Below are 16,811 nucleotides of genomic sequence, written 5' to 3'. Positions count from 1 at the left end.
AATTTAGTATAAATTTGAAAATCTGGAAAACTAGTTTTCTAATTTCCTTGGTGGATATATATTGCTTTTGAACATAAAAATAAACAGGCCTAAATATCGTGCGGAGAAATGAGGATTAATCATACAATTTGTGTTTGTACTCTTAATTAATTTTGCCCTTTACTATTTTTATATGGTTGGTTTCTTTACTCAATAAATCTTTTTAATTTGGTCCCTCCATTAAATTGTTGTCCAATTCTTTGTGAATTCCAGAGACATTTTAGTTGTGTTTGTTTTGGTGGTTAATATTTTTTTTTTGGTAAGTTTTTGATTTTTTTTGTTTTAAATTATATATATATATATATTTTTAGATTGTTTTGATAGGTTGGTATTAAAAAAGTTTTAAAAAATAAAAAAATTATTTTAATATATATTTTTTTAATATTTTAAAAAATAATAGTTATTCAATTCCAAACATTACCTTTATCTGGCGCATCAGGTTCCGTTTCAAGAATCCGTTTCAAGAATTGATAGTTATAAGTTGAACGGAAGGATTATATTAAGAAACGTGTTGGCGTAGAGGGGCAATATGAGTAATATCAAAGACTATAGGGACCAGATATGCGGTTTCCCATAAAACAGGAATAAATAAATAAAAAAGGAAAGATAGGGTTGTTAGGGAAGGATAAAAATCAAGGGGGTTGTAATAGTAATAAAACAGGAATAAATACTGTAGTTGCATTTTAATTCTTTACTGACAGGTCCTGACATAGGCTACTGTCTCCTCCGTTCTTTAGTTGGTCACTCCTCCATTCATCGCCTCCCCTCCCCTCCCCTCCCCCTGCGCTTTCCTCTCTCTCTTAGAAAATCGACAAATTCGAAATCAAACCCTCAATAAAACCCTACCCCTAACCAAAATTCAAAAATCCTAATTTCTCACATCTCTCCATTTTCAATTCCTCTCTTCCACCCCCCGAAACCCTAGAATAAAATATATAATTCGAGATTTCATGTTTTATTTTGTTCTTCTAATCCTCAGTTTTGATTTTCGCGATTGGCAGGAATGAAGAGAGAGCTAGGTTTTGTGAGTTCACTCGGTCGGACGACCCAGTCGAGTTCCTCCTGTGTTCAACCATCTGACGATGATCTCAATAAGAGGATCAAAGTTACTAAGGTAAATGGTTTCATTGTCTATACTCGAGGAAGGAAGACTAGAAACAACAACAACAACAATCATGATTGTGATAAATTAATTGCGGTGGAGGATGATGATAGACATATTAAGAGAATTAAGAGCTTAGAGGAATCGAAAATTGATGTAGCAAATGCAATAAATGCTTCGATTAATGATGATAATTTTAAATGTCGTCAAGTTAATAACAAGACTGTAATTGGAGAGCATATCAATTGCAATAATGTCGAAAAGGGGATTTTTAAAGATGAGAGTAAGGGATCTCTGGCGATCAAAGGGGCAAACGAGATGGCCGTAGTTGTTTTTGGTAAGAATGGTGAGCCTAACAGTAATAATAGACCGAAGAGGGTTACCAAGTCAAAATTGAAGATTAAGTTGCAAGCAGTTGAGGTTACTGTTGAAGGACCAGAAGCTATTGAAGGTGAAGCCCTTTCTAGAGTGGATGTGGAGATGATAGCTGAAGGGAGTGCCTTGACGCCTCCAAAGAAGAATTTAGAGTTGAAAATGTCCAAAAAGATTGCATTGGATAATGTACCATTGACAGTTAAAGAGCTGTTTGAGACTGGTTTGCTTGAGGGGGTACCTGTTGTTTACATGGGTGGCAAGAAGGTATAATTACTTTGACACCCTATTCCCAAGTGTTTTACATCCTTTTTTTTTTTTAATGCAGAGTGATGGTTTATGATTTTTTCCCTTTTGTTTTTCTGTGCTTTAGTTTCAGGCGTTTGGTCTTCGGGGCACAATCAAAGATGTTGGGATTTTGTGTTCATGTGCTTTCTGCAATGGACGTAGAGTGAGTATTCGTGTTGCTCTTATGTGGTTTGATATCCAGATTGGTTTCATATATTGAATGATCCTTCCATGTTTTTGCTTATTTCTTTTGTCGCATTGTCACTAATGTAGGTTATTCCACCATCCCAATTTGAGATTCATGCTATCAAACAATATAGACGTGCGGCACAGTACATATGTTTTGAGAATGGGAAGAGCCTGCTTGATGTATTGAATGCATGCAGGACTGCTCCTTTGGACTCTTTGGAAACAACTATTCAAAGTGCCATTAGTGGTTTGCCAGTGGAAAGAACTTTCACCTGTAAAAGATGCAAAGGTGAGCAATTTGCTTTTCTTTCATTTCATTAAAATTCTTATCGAAAGGATATCCAAAGCTTCTTGATGTTGAATCCTTTGGTTGTTGAATGATGTAGGTATCTTTCCTTCTATTTGTGTTGGCAAAATTGGGCCTTTATGCAACTTATGTGCAGAGTCAAAGGAATCTCATCCCACCCTAACTATTGGATCTAGTATAATATCTAGGTATGTGTTTTTTTTTAATGGTTATCAGTTGCAGCTATTAATTCCTGCACTTTCTGATTTCTAATTCATGCATTTTGGTGAACTAAGCTTGCAAATTTTATTTTAATCTGTTGAAATTTGGTTGTTTAAGTTCATGAAAGTAATGTAATTCGTGGGCTTTGGTGAGCTAGGTTTACTGATTTTCTTTATTTTTTCCCCTAAAACTGGTAGTTTAGGCTCAATATGATGATGTTCTGATTTATTGTTTATTGTAATGTTTTGTATTTTGCTTACTACAATAAGGAAAGTAGGATAATTTATTCTTGGAATTCATAAAAAGCTTTAGTGGTCCATGCTTCATGGTATGTTTGAATCACCTTAGAGAAAAAATTTAATAGATGTCTTTTTTAGAATATATGATGCATCATCGAAAATTTTTAATAGATGTCTTTTTTAGAATATATGATGCATCATCTAACATAATTTTCTCCAGTTGGTCTTATTATCCTAAGTTAGATGGTTTCATGCCTACTTTTAAAAAAGTGTCAAAACCTGCCATCCTTGATCTTAATTAGTTGGATAATAAATCTGAAGACCATAACATCTGGCCAGTTTTTATTAATGCTGGCACACTGTTCCTTTAGGCTCACATTTCTGTTAATAGATGTCTTTTTTAGAATATATGATGCATCATCTAACATAATTTTCTCCATTTGGTCATATTATCCTAAGTTAGATGGTTTCATGCCTACTTTTAAAAAGGTGTCAAAACCTGCCATCCTTGATCTTAATTAGTTGGATAATAAATCTGAAGACCATAACATCTGGCCAGTTTTTATTAATGCTGGCACACTGTTCCTTTAGGCTCTCATTTCTGTTTGTTTTTCCTTTGTTATCTCTTATTAAGTTCTTTCGGGAATGTGTGGGTCTCTGGCGTGCTTCTTGCAAACTTGTGTTTTGCCTTTGTATCTTTTGGTTATGTTAATTGCAGAGAAGAGTGATCTTTTGATTCCTGATTTTGGGTGCTTGGGTATGCAAACATTCCCACAATAACATCTGGCCAGTTTTTATTAATGCCCACTCTTCCTTTAGGCTCTCATTTCTGTTTGTTTTTCCTTTGTTATCTCTTATTAAGTTCTTTCGGGAATGTGTGGGTCTCTGGCGTGCTTCTTGCGAAATTGTGTTTTGCCTTCATATCTTTTGGTTATGTTAATTGCAGAGAAGAGTGATCTTTTGATTCCTGATTTTGGGTGCGTGGGTATGCAAACATTCCCTTCAGAAATTTTGCAGATGCTTTCATCAGTGGAAATTTGTCTGTTTTATGATGGGGATAAGTAAATAAACTCTGTTTGAGATGATCCTTCTATTTATATGGTTAGAATCAGGATGCTAGAGCAGGCAATTTGACAATACTTGAAGTTATGGCTTTAAACATCAAAGGTCACTATTACACAAATGATTTTGATATAATGTTATGTTAAACATGCAACAGATTTCGGAAGTCAAATATGTAATGGATGTTAGGATCATTATTATGCTTTAAATGGCTCACTTGTACAAACAGCCGCTTCCTTGCATAATACAATTTCAGACTTAAGCTTTGACTGTCATGTAATGCCTGCACATGTAAACGTGACTGTGATCTCAATCTAAAACAGATTTCTTATTGCCTGTATTGCTCGATGCAATCGAAATGCTTTATGTGAAGTTTGGCATATCACTCATATTGCAAATTTAAGCCATGCTCATAGCTTTGTGGTGGTTAATCTTTTGATTAGTGTGCATCATCTACCCTGTTCATGTCTATGGTTGGGCTTCTATTACAAGCAGTGTTGTCAAAAGGTGCTTAGGTGCTTGCTTAAGCGCTACAGGCAAGGTGAGGCCACATCGCCTTTATTAGCCTCAGGCGATGAATTTTAATGAAGCGCTGCCTAGGCGAGCGCCTAGCACCTCGTGCATTTTACAGGTTTGGTCTTTGACAACACTGTTATTACTTTAAATTTTCTTGTTTTGTTTTAAGGGTGAAAAATATAATTATATATGACTACGTTACGGTATTTTATATTTTCTAATGATCTAATCTTAATTGGGAAGATATATATTTTAGAGTTATATATTATAATATAATATAATATAATATTATACATATATATTTTTTGTTAATTTATAGCATTCTCCTTGGTTTATTCGAGTGTGCACCTAACCCCTCGGGCATTTTACAGGCTTGGCGCCTTTTAGCGCCTTTTGCCTTTGACAACATTGGTTACAAGGTAGCCTTCCCTCACCTTCAAAATCCTTGGTGTAGGATCCATTTTCAAGACTTTCGGATGATGCCATGATACCTTCCCAGCATGCTGACGAGACCTAATTTTCGTGCTTATTATTGAAAAATATTTGTGAATGTTTTAATGTTTTACACCAATCCTGTGTTTTATCTTTTCTATTAACACAAACAGTGCATCTTTTGGTCAGACTTGAGCTACTATTGAAGGGAGTATAGCTTTTTCTAGAGAACATTATAATGTGCTGAAGCTGTATTTTTGCACATGGGGTGATTGCTGGTGAAATATGCTCACTGGCTGCTTGCCTTACAATTGGTTTTAGATGGCTGATTGCTTTTGGTTGGCTTTTTCTTCAGCTTACCATCATAACTGATGTTCAAGTTGACATGCTATTTAGATGTCTTTTCCAGTGGATAAATTAATAAATAAATTAGCCTTGCTTGTTTCATAATATTTCAAGTGCATTGATATACCATGAATGTCCAGGTGTAATAATCATGATCTCAGCTTGGCTAATTGTGTTTGAAAAGGACTCAACAAAACATATTAGGAGAAGATTCTAAAAGAATCCACATGTCATGCCATGCATGCATGAAAAGTCTTGCACCAATTCTTTGTTTTATCTTTTTTATTAATACAAGTGGTGCTTCTTTTTGTCAGGCTTGATCTACTATCATAGGGAATTTAGCTTTTTCTAGAGAACATTAAAACGGGCTGAAGTTGTATTTTTGCACATTGGGTAATTGCTGGTGAAATATGATTACCAGCTGCTTTCCTTGCAAATGATTTTAGATGGCTGATTGCTTCTGGTTGGCTTTTTCTTCAGCGTACCATCGTAACTGATGTTCAAGTTGACATGCTAATTAGATGTCTTTTCCAGTGGATAAATTAATACATAAATTAGCTTTGCTTGTTTCATAATATTTCAAGTGCATTGATATACCATGAATGTCCAGGTGTAATAATCGTGAGCTAAGCTTTGCTAATTGTGTTCAAATAGGACTCAGCAAAACATATTAGGAGAAGATTCTAAAAGAATCCACATGTCATGTCATGTCATGTCATGCATGCATGGAAAGTTTTACATCAATTCTGTGTTTTATCTTTTCTATTAATACAAGTGGTGCATCTTTTTGTCAGACTTGATCTACTATTGTAGGGAATTTAGCTTTTTCTAGAGAACATTAAAACGGGCTGAAGTTGTATTTTTACACATGGGGTAATTGCTGGTGAAATATGTTTACCAGCTGCTTTCCTTGCAAATGATTTTAGATGGCTGATTGCTTTTGGTTGGCTTTTTCTTCATCTTACTATCATAACTGATGTTCAAGTTGACATGCTAGTTAGATGTCTTTTCCAGTGGGTAAATTAATATATAAATTAGCTTTGCTTGTTTCATAATATTTCAAGTGCATTGATATACCATGAATGTCCAGGTGTAATAATCATGAGCTAAGCTTGGCTAATTGTGTTCAAATAGGACTCAGCAAAACATATTAGGAGAAGATTCTAAAAGAATCCTCTTGTCATGCCATGCATGCATGAAAAACATTTATTATACATCTCGTCTGACAAGTGCCATTAATACAGTAAATAGCTTCAGCTTTTTCTATTTTTCTATTTTTAAATTTTATGTCTCTGTGTGTATTATCAAATAAGGTTTGCTTTTTAGATGGTTATTTTGCATTTAGTACAATCTGTGTTATTTCAGCTCACCAGAACAAGTTTTAGCCTTGGAGTACTTCAAACCTGCTTCATTGTCTACTTTCTCACAAGATAATACTCTACGGAAGAAAAAAAGAAAGTCAGTATCCTTTTTTTTAGTCGTGTTTATTGTTTGCAGTGTAGCATATTAATGCTAATGTTTAACTTCTTGCTTTGAACTGCTAAGCAACTTTTTAGTTATTGTTTTCAAAGCATGTGGAAACATGCTGATGTATTTTAATTGTCATCTTGTTCTGATGTTGTACTCTGTGTTCCTTGTTCTGCTCTAGCTACTCTTTCCCTTGTGTATAAGATTCGTATCTTTGTGATTTCAGGTCTTCAAAAACAGATTTGAACAAAAGTGCTCCAGTGCGTGTGTCCTCAAGAATTCAATCCAAGATTACATTAAAGTCAGTATCCTATTTTATCTTGCTGTTGTGTTGCTTATTATGATATTGTGTTCCGGCTTAGGGTTTAATTTTCCTCTTCGGGCAAGTTCATAATCTTTATGGTTACATCAAAAAGCCACCTGTCCCACAACATTTTAGGTTGTACTCTTAAGTGGCATTTCAGTTTATGCTTTAGTTGGCAGTTTGCCATGTGCCTTTTTTGTACATTAAAGTCAGTATCCTTTTTTGTACACATGTTTAATCTGCATTAATTCAGACCAGAAGAACCAGATTTGATTGCAAAACCATCCAAAGTTGCTTCAGTACATCTCTCTCCACGAAAAAGGAAGTATAAGAAGATCTCACCAAGGTTTGTTTCATTTTTATCTTGTTGATATTCTGTTTGGTCTAGTCATGCTTTCACCTCTTTCTGGCTAGTAAATAGTTTTGGTTATTAAATTGCATGAAACATAGAAGCGTAGTTGTGATATGATATGGTCTTCATTAAAAATTATGCTTACTCATTTCCTTTTTGTCCCTTTTCAGGATATCAAAGTCAGTTTTATTGTCCAACTCCTTCAAAAATACAACACCGGGCATCTCTTCACAGAAGACATATCAGTGGAAAATAACAACAAAGTTGGTTTCTTCTTTCTTTTCCCCTCTTATTCTCTCCTTTCCTTCTTTGCTTTTGGCTTGAATGTTTCTTCTCATAGTTTTGAAACCTGACCCGGTCATCGACTCGGTCTAGTGATCGGGTCACGGGTCAGATGGGTTGACCCGGGTCAACCCGTTTCAACCCAAAAAGGAAAAAAAAACCTATATAAAACATTTAATTAATTACAAACCCTTGCATAGGCTCAATTATATATACTGGTAAAGCAGCAGCGAGGCAGAAGGTCGCAACAGTACCCCCCTCTATCATGCATGTTGCCGTTGGACTCCAAGGCTTGGAGGCTATCTACTCTGAAAGATTTCACATACATGTCTTCTTTCAAATTTGAGGATTTCTAGCTAGCATCTTCAGTTGAATGTTTCAAATTAATTAAGTAGGATAAAAAAATAAAATATTTACTACTATATATAAATATATATAGTAGTAAATATATATATAAATATATATTACAGGGGCTAGTACCAAGTTGTGTATCTTAAAGGGATAACTTGATAAGGAGCAGAGAGACGAAGAATTCAAGAGAGAGGAGCTTTCAAAGATTCCACTAATAGACTAAAAATAAGTGAATTAGCTAAATTATGATACCTAACTGACTAACTGTGGTATCTGCATCAGCAATGATGACCCGAGCAATTGCAGTAATTCTGCATCAGTGCATTGTTCATCTCGTTGTTTTGGTCTTTTAGCCAAAACAACGTCGTGTGACCTTTATACATATAAAAGAAAAAAGAAAGCCGGGTCACAGCCGGGTTTACCCGGGTCGGCCGGGTCCCGGGTCGACCGGGTTTCGCCGGGCCAACTCCCAGGCGGGTTTTTGCTTAGACCCGGACCGGTCCCATGCCCGGGTCCCGGGTCGACCCGCCGGGCCGGTCCGGGTTTCAAAACTATGTTTCTTCTCATAGCAGTGTTTTATGTCTTCTGTTATTGCTACTAATCGGGCCCTTGGTATCTTATTTTCTCAAGAGATCAGCGGTTGCATAGATTGGTTTTTGAGGAAGGTGGATTGCCTGATGGAACTGAACTAGCATACTATGCTCGTGGGCAGGTGATTAGTATCACATATTCTTATCCTTTTACTTTCTTATTGTTTATAGTAAATAATATAAATTCTTCTGCACAGAAATTGCTTGGCGGGTATAAAAGGGGCTTTGGAATACTTTGTCATTGCTGCAATTGTGAGGTAGTTCTTATTGGGTAAACTTCTTGACTCCTTTATCATCTGTCAGACATATTGTCAAGGACCTATGGTTTATGACTAATGTGCAGGTCAGCCCCTCAACGTTCGAAGCTCATGCAGGATGGGCTACTCGCAAAAAACCGTAAGTCTTCTTTTTTATTAGATGTGACTTGCCTTTATATTTTGAGCTATTTTTCTCCTCACAAAATTTCATGATTTCTTGTTTTTACCCCACAGCTATGCATGTATTTACACATCTAATGGCGTATCGCTCCATGACTTGGCAATTTCTCTCTCAAAAAGTCGGAAGTATTCTTCTCAGGATAATGATGACCTCTGCATCATTTGTGCAGATGGCGGGGATCTTCTGCTTTGTGATGGATGCCCAAGGGCCTTCCATAAAGGTGAATGTAAATTCTAAAGGTTATAAGAAAAGTAAACTTTTAAATTGCTGATTAACTAATCAAATTGTTACCTACAAGAAACTTAAAAGCTGCTTCTGGACACAGCCCTCTCCTATCTCTGGTTTGGTTGAATTTTTGATCTTCTGCATTAGTTTTCTTTTGACAGGTCAATTAATGCCATGCTAACAGTGCCTTGTGAATTAATTTTGAATCATATAAGTATTTTAATTAGTACATTCGCGTATGATTTTAATGTTTTATAGAAAATTAGCTTAATTAATATTAATAGTTATTATTAATTAAGAGTATTAGTTCATTTCCTATTTTTGATAAGATTCTTTTAGCACTTTCTTGCCTTCCAATATAAAGCACAGTTATGCATTCCTTTATTGAAGGTCATTTTATCATGAATAAAAATTGAGAATTCAAGTTTCACTTTGAATGGAATCTCCTCTTGTTTCTTTGCACTTATGGATTCAAGAAAAAATGAACATAGATGAATGATATTTGAGAATTTGCTATTCTACAAAATTGTTTGCTCTTGTGGACCTTAAGAACCCCAATTTCTTTGTGGATTCAAAGGCTGTCCAATTGATTCTAGGTTTTTCTGTCCTTATTGTAGCTCCAACATGAGAAATTTCTGTATATTTTAATTTTCTTGACCTATGAAATGCTTGCTTGTATTCACTATATAGTTAAGGCACAAAAATTAACAGTGTTATGAGTCCCTCATTTCTCGAGAATGATGGTCCATTTTAAGTCCTGTAAATTGAAGTTTAATATTCAAATTCTGATGTCCTTTGTTATTAACCTATTAATCTTCTTTGATGAGTCACTGTTTGGACTTTGGGCAGCTGAGAACCGAGATGACAACTTGCTAGGCATACTCGTACCAAGCTTTGTAGCATTTTCAGTTGTACACCTTCCATGAATTTTTGTGTGCTGTGTCAAAGTGTTTTTAATACCATTACTGGGGTTGAAAACATATATTTCCCAGCAATTACTTGTTCCTTTTTTTGAACTTGGTTAAAAGAAAGATCTTCCATGACTTTTATGTTGTTGTGAGAAATTAGCGGCTCCAATTAGTATGCCTAGTTTCATTGCATTATATATTGTTCTTTAAGCATGAAATGTGAGCCATTACTATCACTACTCAGCATTTGTGTTTATGCTTTGTGAAATTGACAAATTATCGATTTATTTATGATCAATTCATCTTTATCTCATAAGACTATGTAAGTTGCCTCTAGATGATTTCCTGACTGCACAATTTTATTGCCTTTGTAGGATGTGCTTCTCTATCAACTGTTCCCAGTGGCGATTGGTATTGCCAGCATTGCCAGAATACGTTCCAAAGGGAAAAGTTTGTTGAGCATAATGCAAATGCTTTCGCAGCTGGAAGGGTTTCAGAAATTGATTCTATAGAACAGATAACTAAGAGATGCTTTCGTATTGTAAAAAATGTAGAAGCTGAACTTACAGGATGCGCATTATGCAGGTCATAACTACACTGATAAACTGGAATAGTTGAGCTTATTTACTTTGATACAACTCATGACCCACGTCACACATTTTGTAATGAAAAGTTGTCGCTATAAATATGGTTTTTGGTCTTTTAATCCCTTTGGACTTGGCTGCAGCTTGATATATCTTTAGTATTTGTTTTATGCAGAGGTTATGATTTTATGAGATCTGGATTTGGTCCACGCACAATTATACTTTGTGATCAGGTAATTTTCAAAGTTGTTCATGTCTTCTTTTTTGTTGCAATTGAAATTGAGTGATTTAGATGGGGAAGTTCTTTTGTGTCAATAGTGCATGCATCTATGTAATTAACTTGATGTTCACTTTTTGATTAGGTGCTTTCCTCTTTTTCATGTCATCTTATTCTTCTGGTTCCTCTATGTGGACATGGAGTTACATTTTTAATTCATTGTTGCTTGAATTTGCTTAGAGGATTGGTACGCTTATTATTTATTTATGATCTGTGCCAGTGTGAGAAAGAATTTCATGTTGGCTGTTTAAGGAGTCATAAGATGGCAAATCTGAAGGTTAGTTTGTACAGGATCTTATTTTCCTTTTAAGATGGATATCATTTGCATAAACTCATTTTCATCTGTGGCGAACATTCTAGTCAATTTGTGGATAAACATGTTGATGCTACTTGTTTGGCAGGAACTGCCAAAAGGGAACTGGTTTTGTTGCATGGATTGCAGTAGGATCCATTCTACTTTGCAGAAGTTGCTCATTCGTGGGGCTGAAAAACTCCCAGACTCTCTTTTGAATGATATAAAGAAGAAGCATGAGGAAAAAGGTTTAAACATCAGTAACAGTATTGATGTGAGATGGACGCTTCTTAGTGGAAAAATTGCTTCTCCAGAAAATAAGCTTTTACTCTCACGGGCTCTTTCTATTTTTCAAGTAAGTGCTGTCCATGTATTATGGAATATTTCTTTGGCCATTGATGCCTGAATATAGTAATCAGTGCTGCTGCTGCTCTAAATTAATAGCTGTTGACAGGATTCTGGATTTTTGTTGTTATTGGGTTTTATTGTTTTACCAATTTGAGGACTTCAAATCTAATAAATGAAAATCTTTTGTTTCTGTCTTAGTTTCAATCTTTAAAGAAGAGTGCTGGAATATCATTATGGAATTTATTTTTCTGTCCTTTTTGGAAATAGTTTTTTTGCTATGCAAGAATAGCACGTTGGCTGTGATGTGCAAGGTGCTTTTCACCTCAATGCTCAGTCAAATGCTGTTTAAAAGGAAAAAAAGAAGTGCTTTTAGGAATGATGCTCTTTCACACGAAGTTTTGATGCTTTTAGTCAGGTATCATGATCCACTGGCAGATTTGTTTTCTTAATTAAAACTGCCTTTTAAAGAATTCCTGTGCATTGGTGTTCTAATATTTAATGAATTCCTATGTGCCACCCTCACTCTCTTTTTCCTTCATCTGGGCATCAAACCTTACCAGTCCTTGACATATGAGAAATATCGCGTGGGGAATCGGAAATGCCTGGGGAAGAACCCTAAAGTCAGTCCTCTCCTTCTGCTTCCCGCTCTTTCTTTTGTTCTCATTCAAAATCCTTAATTGAAGGAATTTAAAGCAAGCAAGAGTATCATTAAGAACATAACCTGCATTGATCTTTAGTGGTCAACATGCTTATTATCATTTCTTTGATTTTTTGATCCAACTATCTTATATATATTTTTTTATAATCATCATTCTGATTGTCAATAAGTTTCGAAAGAGGATTTAAGTGCTTGTGTTGAAAAATTATGGAGCTTTTTGAAAATACAGTGCAGAAACTTGTCAATCCCTCACTGACTGCTGCAACCCAACTTGATAAACAATGCATGCCTCTGACTGCTCATTAGGAGGATGCTGTTATCACTTTTTAAATCCCTACATGTGCATGCTTGCAGTGATATGTGAAATTTGATGATTTGTTTTCAAAGTCCTCTTTTGTTGATGGTGTCATGCAAGCATTGTTTTTTTTTCCTATAACTGTGACAATGTTAATGTTAAATTTAATCATTTACTTCACAATCTTACCTATCTATATCATAATGCAGTTCTATTGTGTTCCTTTTATGTGCTTCTGTATTTTGTGTAATGCTTCATCTGCAAATAAAAGTAACCAAGATATGCTAAGCTGACGTTTTTGTCCTTTATTTTCCAGGAATGTTTTGATCCTATAGTTGATTCAACAATTGGACGTGATCTTATTCCTTTGATGGTTTATGGGTAAGCATTCATATTTTTTCTCCCATTATATACAGCATAGCATTTCATTGCCAGTTTCTGCAGCCATTAACATTAACTATTTTTCAGTAAGAACTCAAAGGGCCAAGATTATGGGGGAATGTACTGTGCAGTGTTAATAGTCAAGTAAGATATAGTTTTGTATCTCCAAGCTGGTTATATCTGGAGCTTTAGGAATGTTTATGAATTCTAAATCTCTAATTTTGCAGCTCATGTATCGTATCAGCGGGTATACTAAGAGTTTTTGGGGAAGAAGTTGCAGAACTTCCCTTGGTTGCAACAAGGAATGGTGACCATGGCAAGGTGAGGATAATCAGCTGGGCTTGATATTTAGTTATTTCTCTGGCATTTGTTTGCACTCTTAAGCTTTTTCTGTGAGCTTGAATTTAATTTTTCCAGGAGGGAGTTGTGTATTTTGAGGCCTCTCCAATCCCCAATAATTTTTAGAACACGAAATTATTATATATTATACTTTTCAGCTATTGTGATATAGTTGTGAATCTTGATTTGCTTACTTTCTCAGGGATACTTTCAATTACTGTTCTCCTGCATAGAGAAGTTGTTGGCGTTTTTAAATGTGCAGAATCTTGTGCTTCCAGCCGCTGAAGAGGCCGAATCAATATGGATCGAAAAATTTGGTTTTCAGAAGATAAAACCTGAGCAGGTATGAAAGTTTCTTAATGAAAGGCGCAATTAAATATAGTTGTGAATCTATTGTTTACCTGTCTGAAATTGATTTTTACTTTGCAGCTTAGCAAATATAGAAAAAACTGCTGCCAGATGGTGCGATTTGAAGGGACATCTATGCTACAGAAAGCGGTTCCCACCTGTAAAATTGTTAATCAAAGTATCGAGTCCATTGGATTATGTAGAAAGGAGTAATGGGGAGCCTTTATATATATATATATATATATTTTTTTTTTTTAATTTTTAGTGAGAGGGAGAAGACGGCTGATCTTTTAGTTTCTACAGTTTTGATCTTATTTTTTCATATTGATGTATAGGCTAGATATTGAAGGAAGTACATACATGTCTAGTCCTCGACGGAAGCTATTTGGGCTTACCGCTTTGTCATTTATTTCAATTGAGTTGGTAATTTTACTTTTGATTCTGAAGCTGAAGTTCAATGTACTTTTGTGCCAGTGAGAGGAAGGCATGATTATATTGGTTTCTCGTTTTTCCTTTTTTTTTTAGAGAAAATAACAGATAATGATACAACCAAGAGAAAGTCCGTTCCAGAATTAATCGAAGAGTAATTTCGCATTACCTAAATCGAAGGCAGGGTACGGTGCCTGTTTCACGAGGATGGTCTCCAAGCTCGATGCGAACAGACGTGTACAAAGCCTTCCGTTTACGGTCTGCTCGGTGCAAACAGACGTGTACATAGCATTTCTTTCATGTTTTAGCAATAAATTGCAATGTCTGTCATCGTCACCTATGTAGCACCTTCTGCTTTCAACCATAAAAAGGGGAAACGCGTGCAAGACAACTACATGCTCTTTTCCATCCTTACCACAATCTCTCTGTCTGTTGTCTTAGCTTATGGACCTTCCTAAATTCAAATCTGCCCAAATCTCTTTTTTCCTTTTTTTTTCTTTTTTTTTTTTTTTGGTAACCCGGGGTGTCTGGGCCAGCTTACGCGCATCACAACTAATCCCCGGGCCCACTGAACATCCTGCAAGCCCAGTGAGCATATAAGACACCACAGGGGTGACAGGCGTGCACGGTGAAGCTTGAACCCTGGTGCAGAGGAAGGGAACAAGTCCCTTCCACCGCTGGGCCACAAACCTCAAGTGCTTCTTTTCTAGAATCTACAATCATCACCACATGCACGAAGTGATCTTAATGCCCATACATTTCTTACCTGCCACGCTATAGATCTTGAGTTCCAAACCACGTCGGAAATCTATATAAAAAGGTGCTGAACAAGGCATACATGCCTCGAGATATCAACCAGAAAACCATGAAGCATTTAGCAAGGAGAATCCAGGCTTCAAATTATTTGTACTTTACCTTGGATTCTTATGGTACTGGCATAACAAACCACAATACATCACAATGCAATGCAAAAATATCCTGATAAGGAAGGTACTGATTGACAATTGTTCAACATTGAACATTCTGCCAAGGTACATGCCGAGAGAAATGCTTATTGATGGCACACATGAAACCAAGTATCATGATGACGAGAGCATATGATGGCTTGTCGAGGTAGATAATTGGGATCCTAGAAGTAGAGTTGTATGTAGGGTCACAAGTGTTCTTGGTGACACTGCAGGTAATGAATATCCATTCTTCCTATAGTCTATTGTTAGGAAGGCCATGGATCCATGCGACTAGAGTGGTAGCCTCTTCATTACATCAATGCTTGAAATATATCATGAATGAGATGCTAGTAACTGTCAAGGCTGAAGAGAGAATTTTCATGATAAAAAATGTGGCTCTACCATTTATTGAGGCTGAAAATTTCAAAGTTGAGAATATTCACATCTTTGAAATCATGAATGCTGAGTGAGTTCCTAAGAACATAATATTAAGAAGGCCAAAGATTTCAAAAGTAGCAAAGATGGCTGCCAATTGCTTCCTGAAACATGAGAATCCTTTTTGGTATGATCCTAATACTAGGATGCTAGACCGAATCAATGTGATGAAATTAAAATATATTGACCAAAGATTTGGACTTGGATATAAACCCAAGAAAGATGACTATAAACGGGTCACCAAGATCAATAGGGGAGCAAGAATGACAAAGATTGAAGGGCGAGAACCAGAAGAGGAAGAATTTATTATCCTGCCACTCCAAACAACCTTCCCAAAACTTACTCAGGTGATCAGATCTGACAATGAAATACTGAAGATAACAAACCTCTACACTAGTGCTTTGGAATGTGAAGACAGAGCATATTGAGGAGGTAAAAGTCAAAGTGGAGGATGAGATGCTGTCGTAATTGTCTATACACACCGTCGATGAAATCCCTGCAAAATCCTTTGTGAAGAATTTGGCTAACGGTGAAGTGTACTGATTAGTACTTAAAAGTGCATTTTTATCAAGGTTTTATATCATCATTTTGCACTTGAAGTATTAATAACTCCTTAACTAAAGCATGTTTTATAATAACATATCTAATAATATAAGATACCTTTAATTTATGGTAAATGTTCATCTTAAATGCAGGCCTATCACATAGATGAAAGAATTGATTGATGAGTTGAAGTACTGAAATTGAAAGGACAAAGAGATGGCCAAACTTAGAAAAGAGATGCTGGTGCAGTCCAAACTGGAACACTGTTCGGTAATTGCGTCATATCTGGAGCTGTAGATCTTGGATTTAGGTCCATTTTATATGGATGGAAAGATAAGACATAGGCCTACAACTTTCATGTGAAGCCCAAGATTTAAAAAGGCCGTTTTCAAGTCCAAATTGCAGCAACAACAAAGAAGTCCGAATCTGTCCTGCAGCCCAGACACTGTTTAGTGTTCAGCCCATATCTCGAGTTCTAGAAGTCCAAATGATCTCAAATTTTTACCCTGGAAAGATGAGACAATTATCTAGAACTTTCATGATTTAAGTTTGTTCAAATTATGACGTCATCAATGACGTTTGTGGCAGACAAGAAGATAAGGATTGTCACCAAGTCAAGATGTGGCCACCCACTCATCAATTAGTCAACAAATCAATAGTTCCGAATTTTGGCCTATAAAAGGAGGCATTTGCCATGTATTTAGGCATCTTGGTTTTCAGATCAAGATCATGCTCTTGCTCTCTCTTTATATTTTGTAATGCTTAAGTTTTGCTTATATTAATTTCTTGCTTATGCTTTTCATTTCCTTTCCTTGTTTATTTATGTTTCTTTCTTTCATTATGTGTTGCTAAGTTAATTATGTCAAGGTGAAAAGGGTACACTAATGGTGCAAGAATAAGTATAATATAAACTTAACATGGACCTT

General features: G+C 35.7%; 1 protein-coding gene across 7 annotated transcripts; it reads left to right on the top strand.

Moving 5' to 3' along the window:
* The first annotated feature begins 700 nt into the window (after positions 1–700).
* On the top strand, positions 701–14,024 carry LOC18106261 (increased DNA methylation 1). 7 transcript variants are annotated; one of them, XM_024587551.2, is made up of 21 exons: positions 703–1,780; positions 1,887–1,964; positions 2,075–2,279; positions 2,377–2,485; positions 6,458–6,550; positions 6,786–6,860; positions 7,117–7,209; positions 7,386–7,478; positions 8,479–8,560; positions 8,636–8,709; positions 8,782–8,834; positions 9,046–9,096; positions 10,384–10,594; positions 10,769–10,826; positions 11,091–11,147; positions 11,272–11,517; positions 12,780–12,844; positions 12,932–12,988; positions 13,072–13,165; positions 13,386–13,526; positions 13,613–14,024. In XM_024587551.2, exons 1-21 carry the CDS (start codon positions 1,043–1,045, stop codon positions 13,742–13,744), a joined length of 2,805 nt encoding a protein of 934 aa, XP_024443319.1. In that variant the 5' UTR covers positions 703–1,042; the 3' UTR covers positions 13,745–14,024. The 7 variants fall into 7 exon arrangements, 4 of the variants coding, with proteins under 4 accessions (XP_024443319.1, XP_024443317.1, XP_024443318.1 ...); XM_024587549.2 differs by having other exon boundaries at positions 705–1,780; positions 8,636–8,695; positions 8,930–9,096; XM_024587550.2 differs by lacking the exon at positions 6,458–6,550 and having other exon boundaries at positions 705–1,780; positions 8,636–8,695; positions 8,930–9,096.
* Positions 14,025–16,811: the final 2,787 nt, after the last annotated feature.

The sequence above is a fragment of the Populus trichocarpa genome, chromosome 16 (assembly GCF_000002775.5).
Source record: "Populus trichocarpa isolate Nisqually-1 chromosome 16, P.trichocarpa_v4.1, whole genome shotgun sequence".
Lineage (NCBI taxonomy): Eukaryota > Viridiplantae > Streptophyta > Magnoliopsida > Malpighiales > Salicaceae > Populus > Populus trichocarpa.
The sequence above is the reverse complement of the archived record's forward strand: the minus strand, read 5'-3'. Positions and strand labels throughout refer to the sequence as shown.

Bases quoted from the DNA above. Each gene is read 5' to 3' on its own strand.
- LOC18106261 (XM_024587549.2), top strand. From the start codon at position 1,043: ATGAAGAGAGAGCTAGGTTTTGTGAGTTCACTCGGTCGGACGACCCAG. The intron at 1,965-2,074 runs GTGAGTATTCGT...TCACTAATGTAG, and splicing joins CTTTCTGCAATGGACGTAGA to GTTATTCCACCATCCCAATT. The intron at 2,486-6,457 runs GTATGTGTTTTT...GTGTTATTTCAG, and splicing joins GGATCTAGTATAATATCTAG to CTCACCAGAACAAGTTTTAG.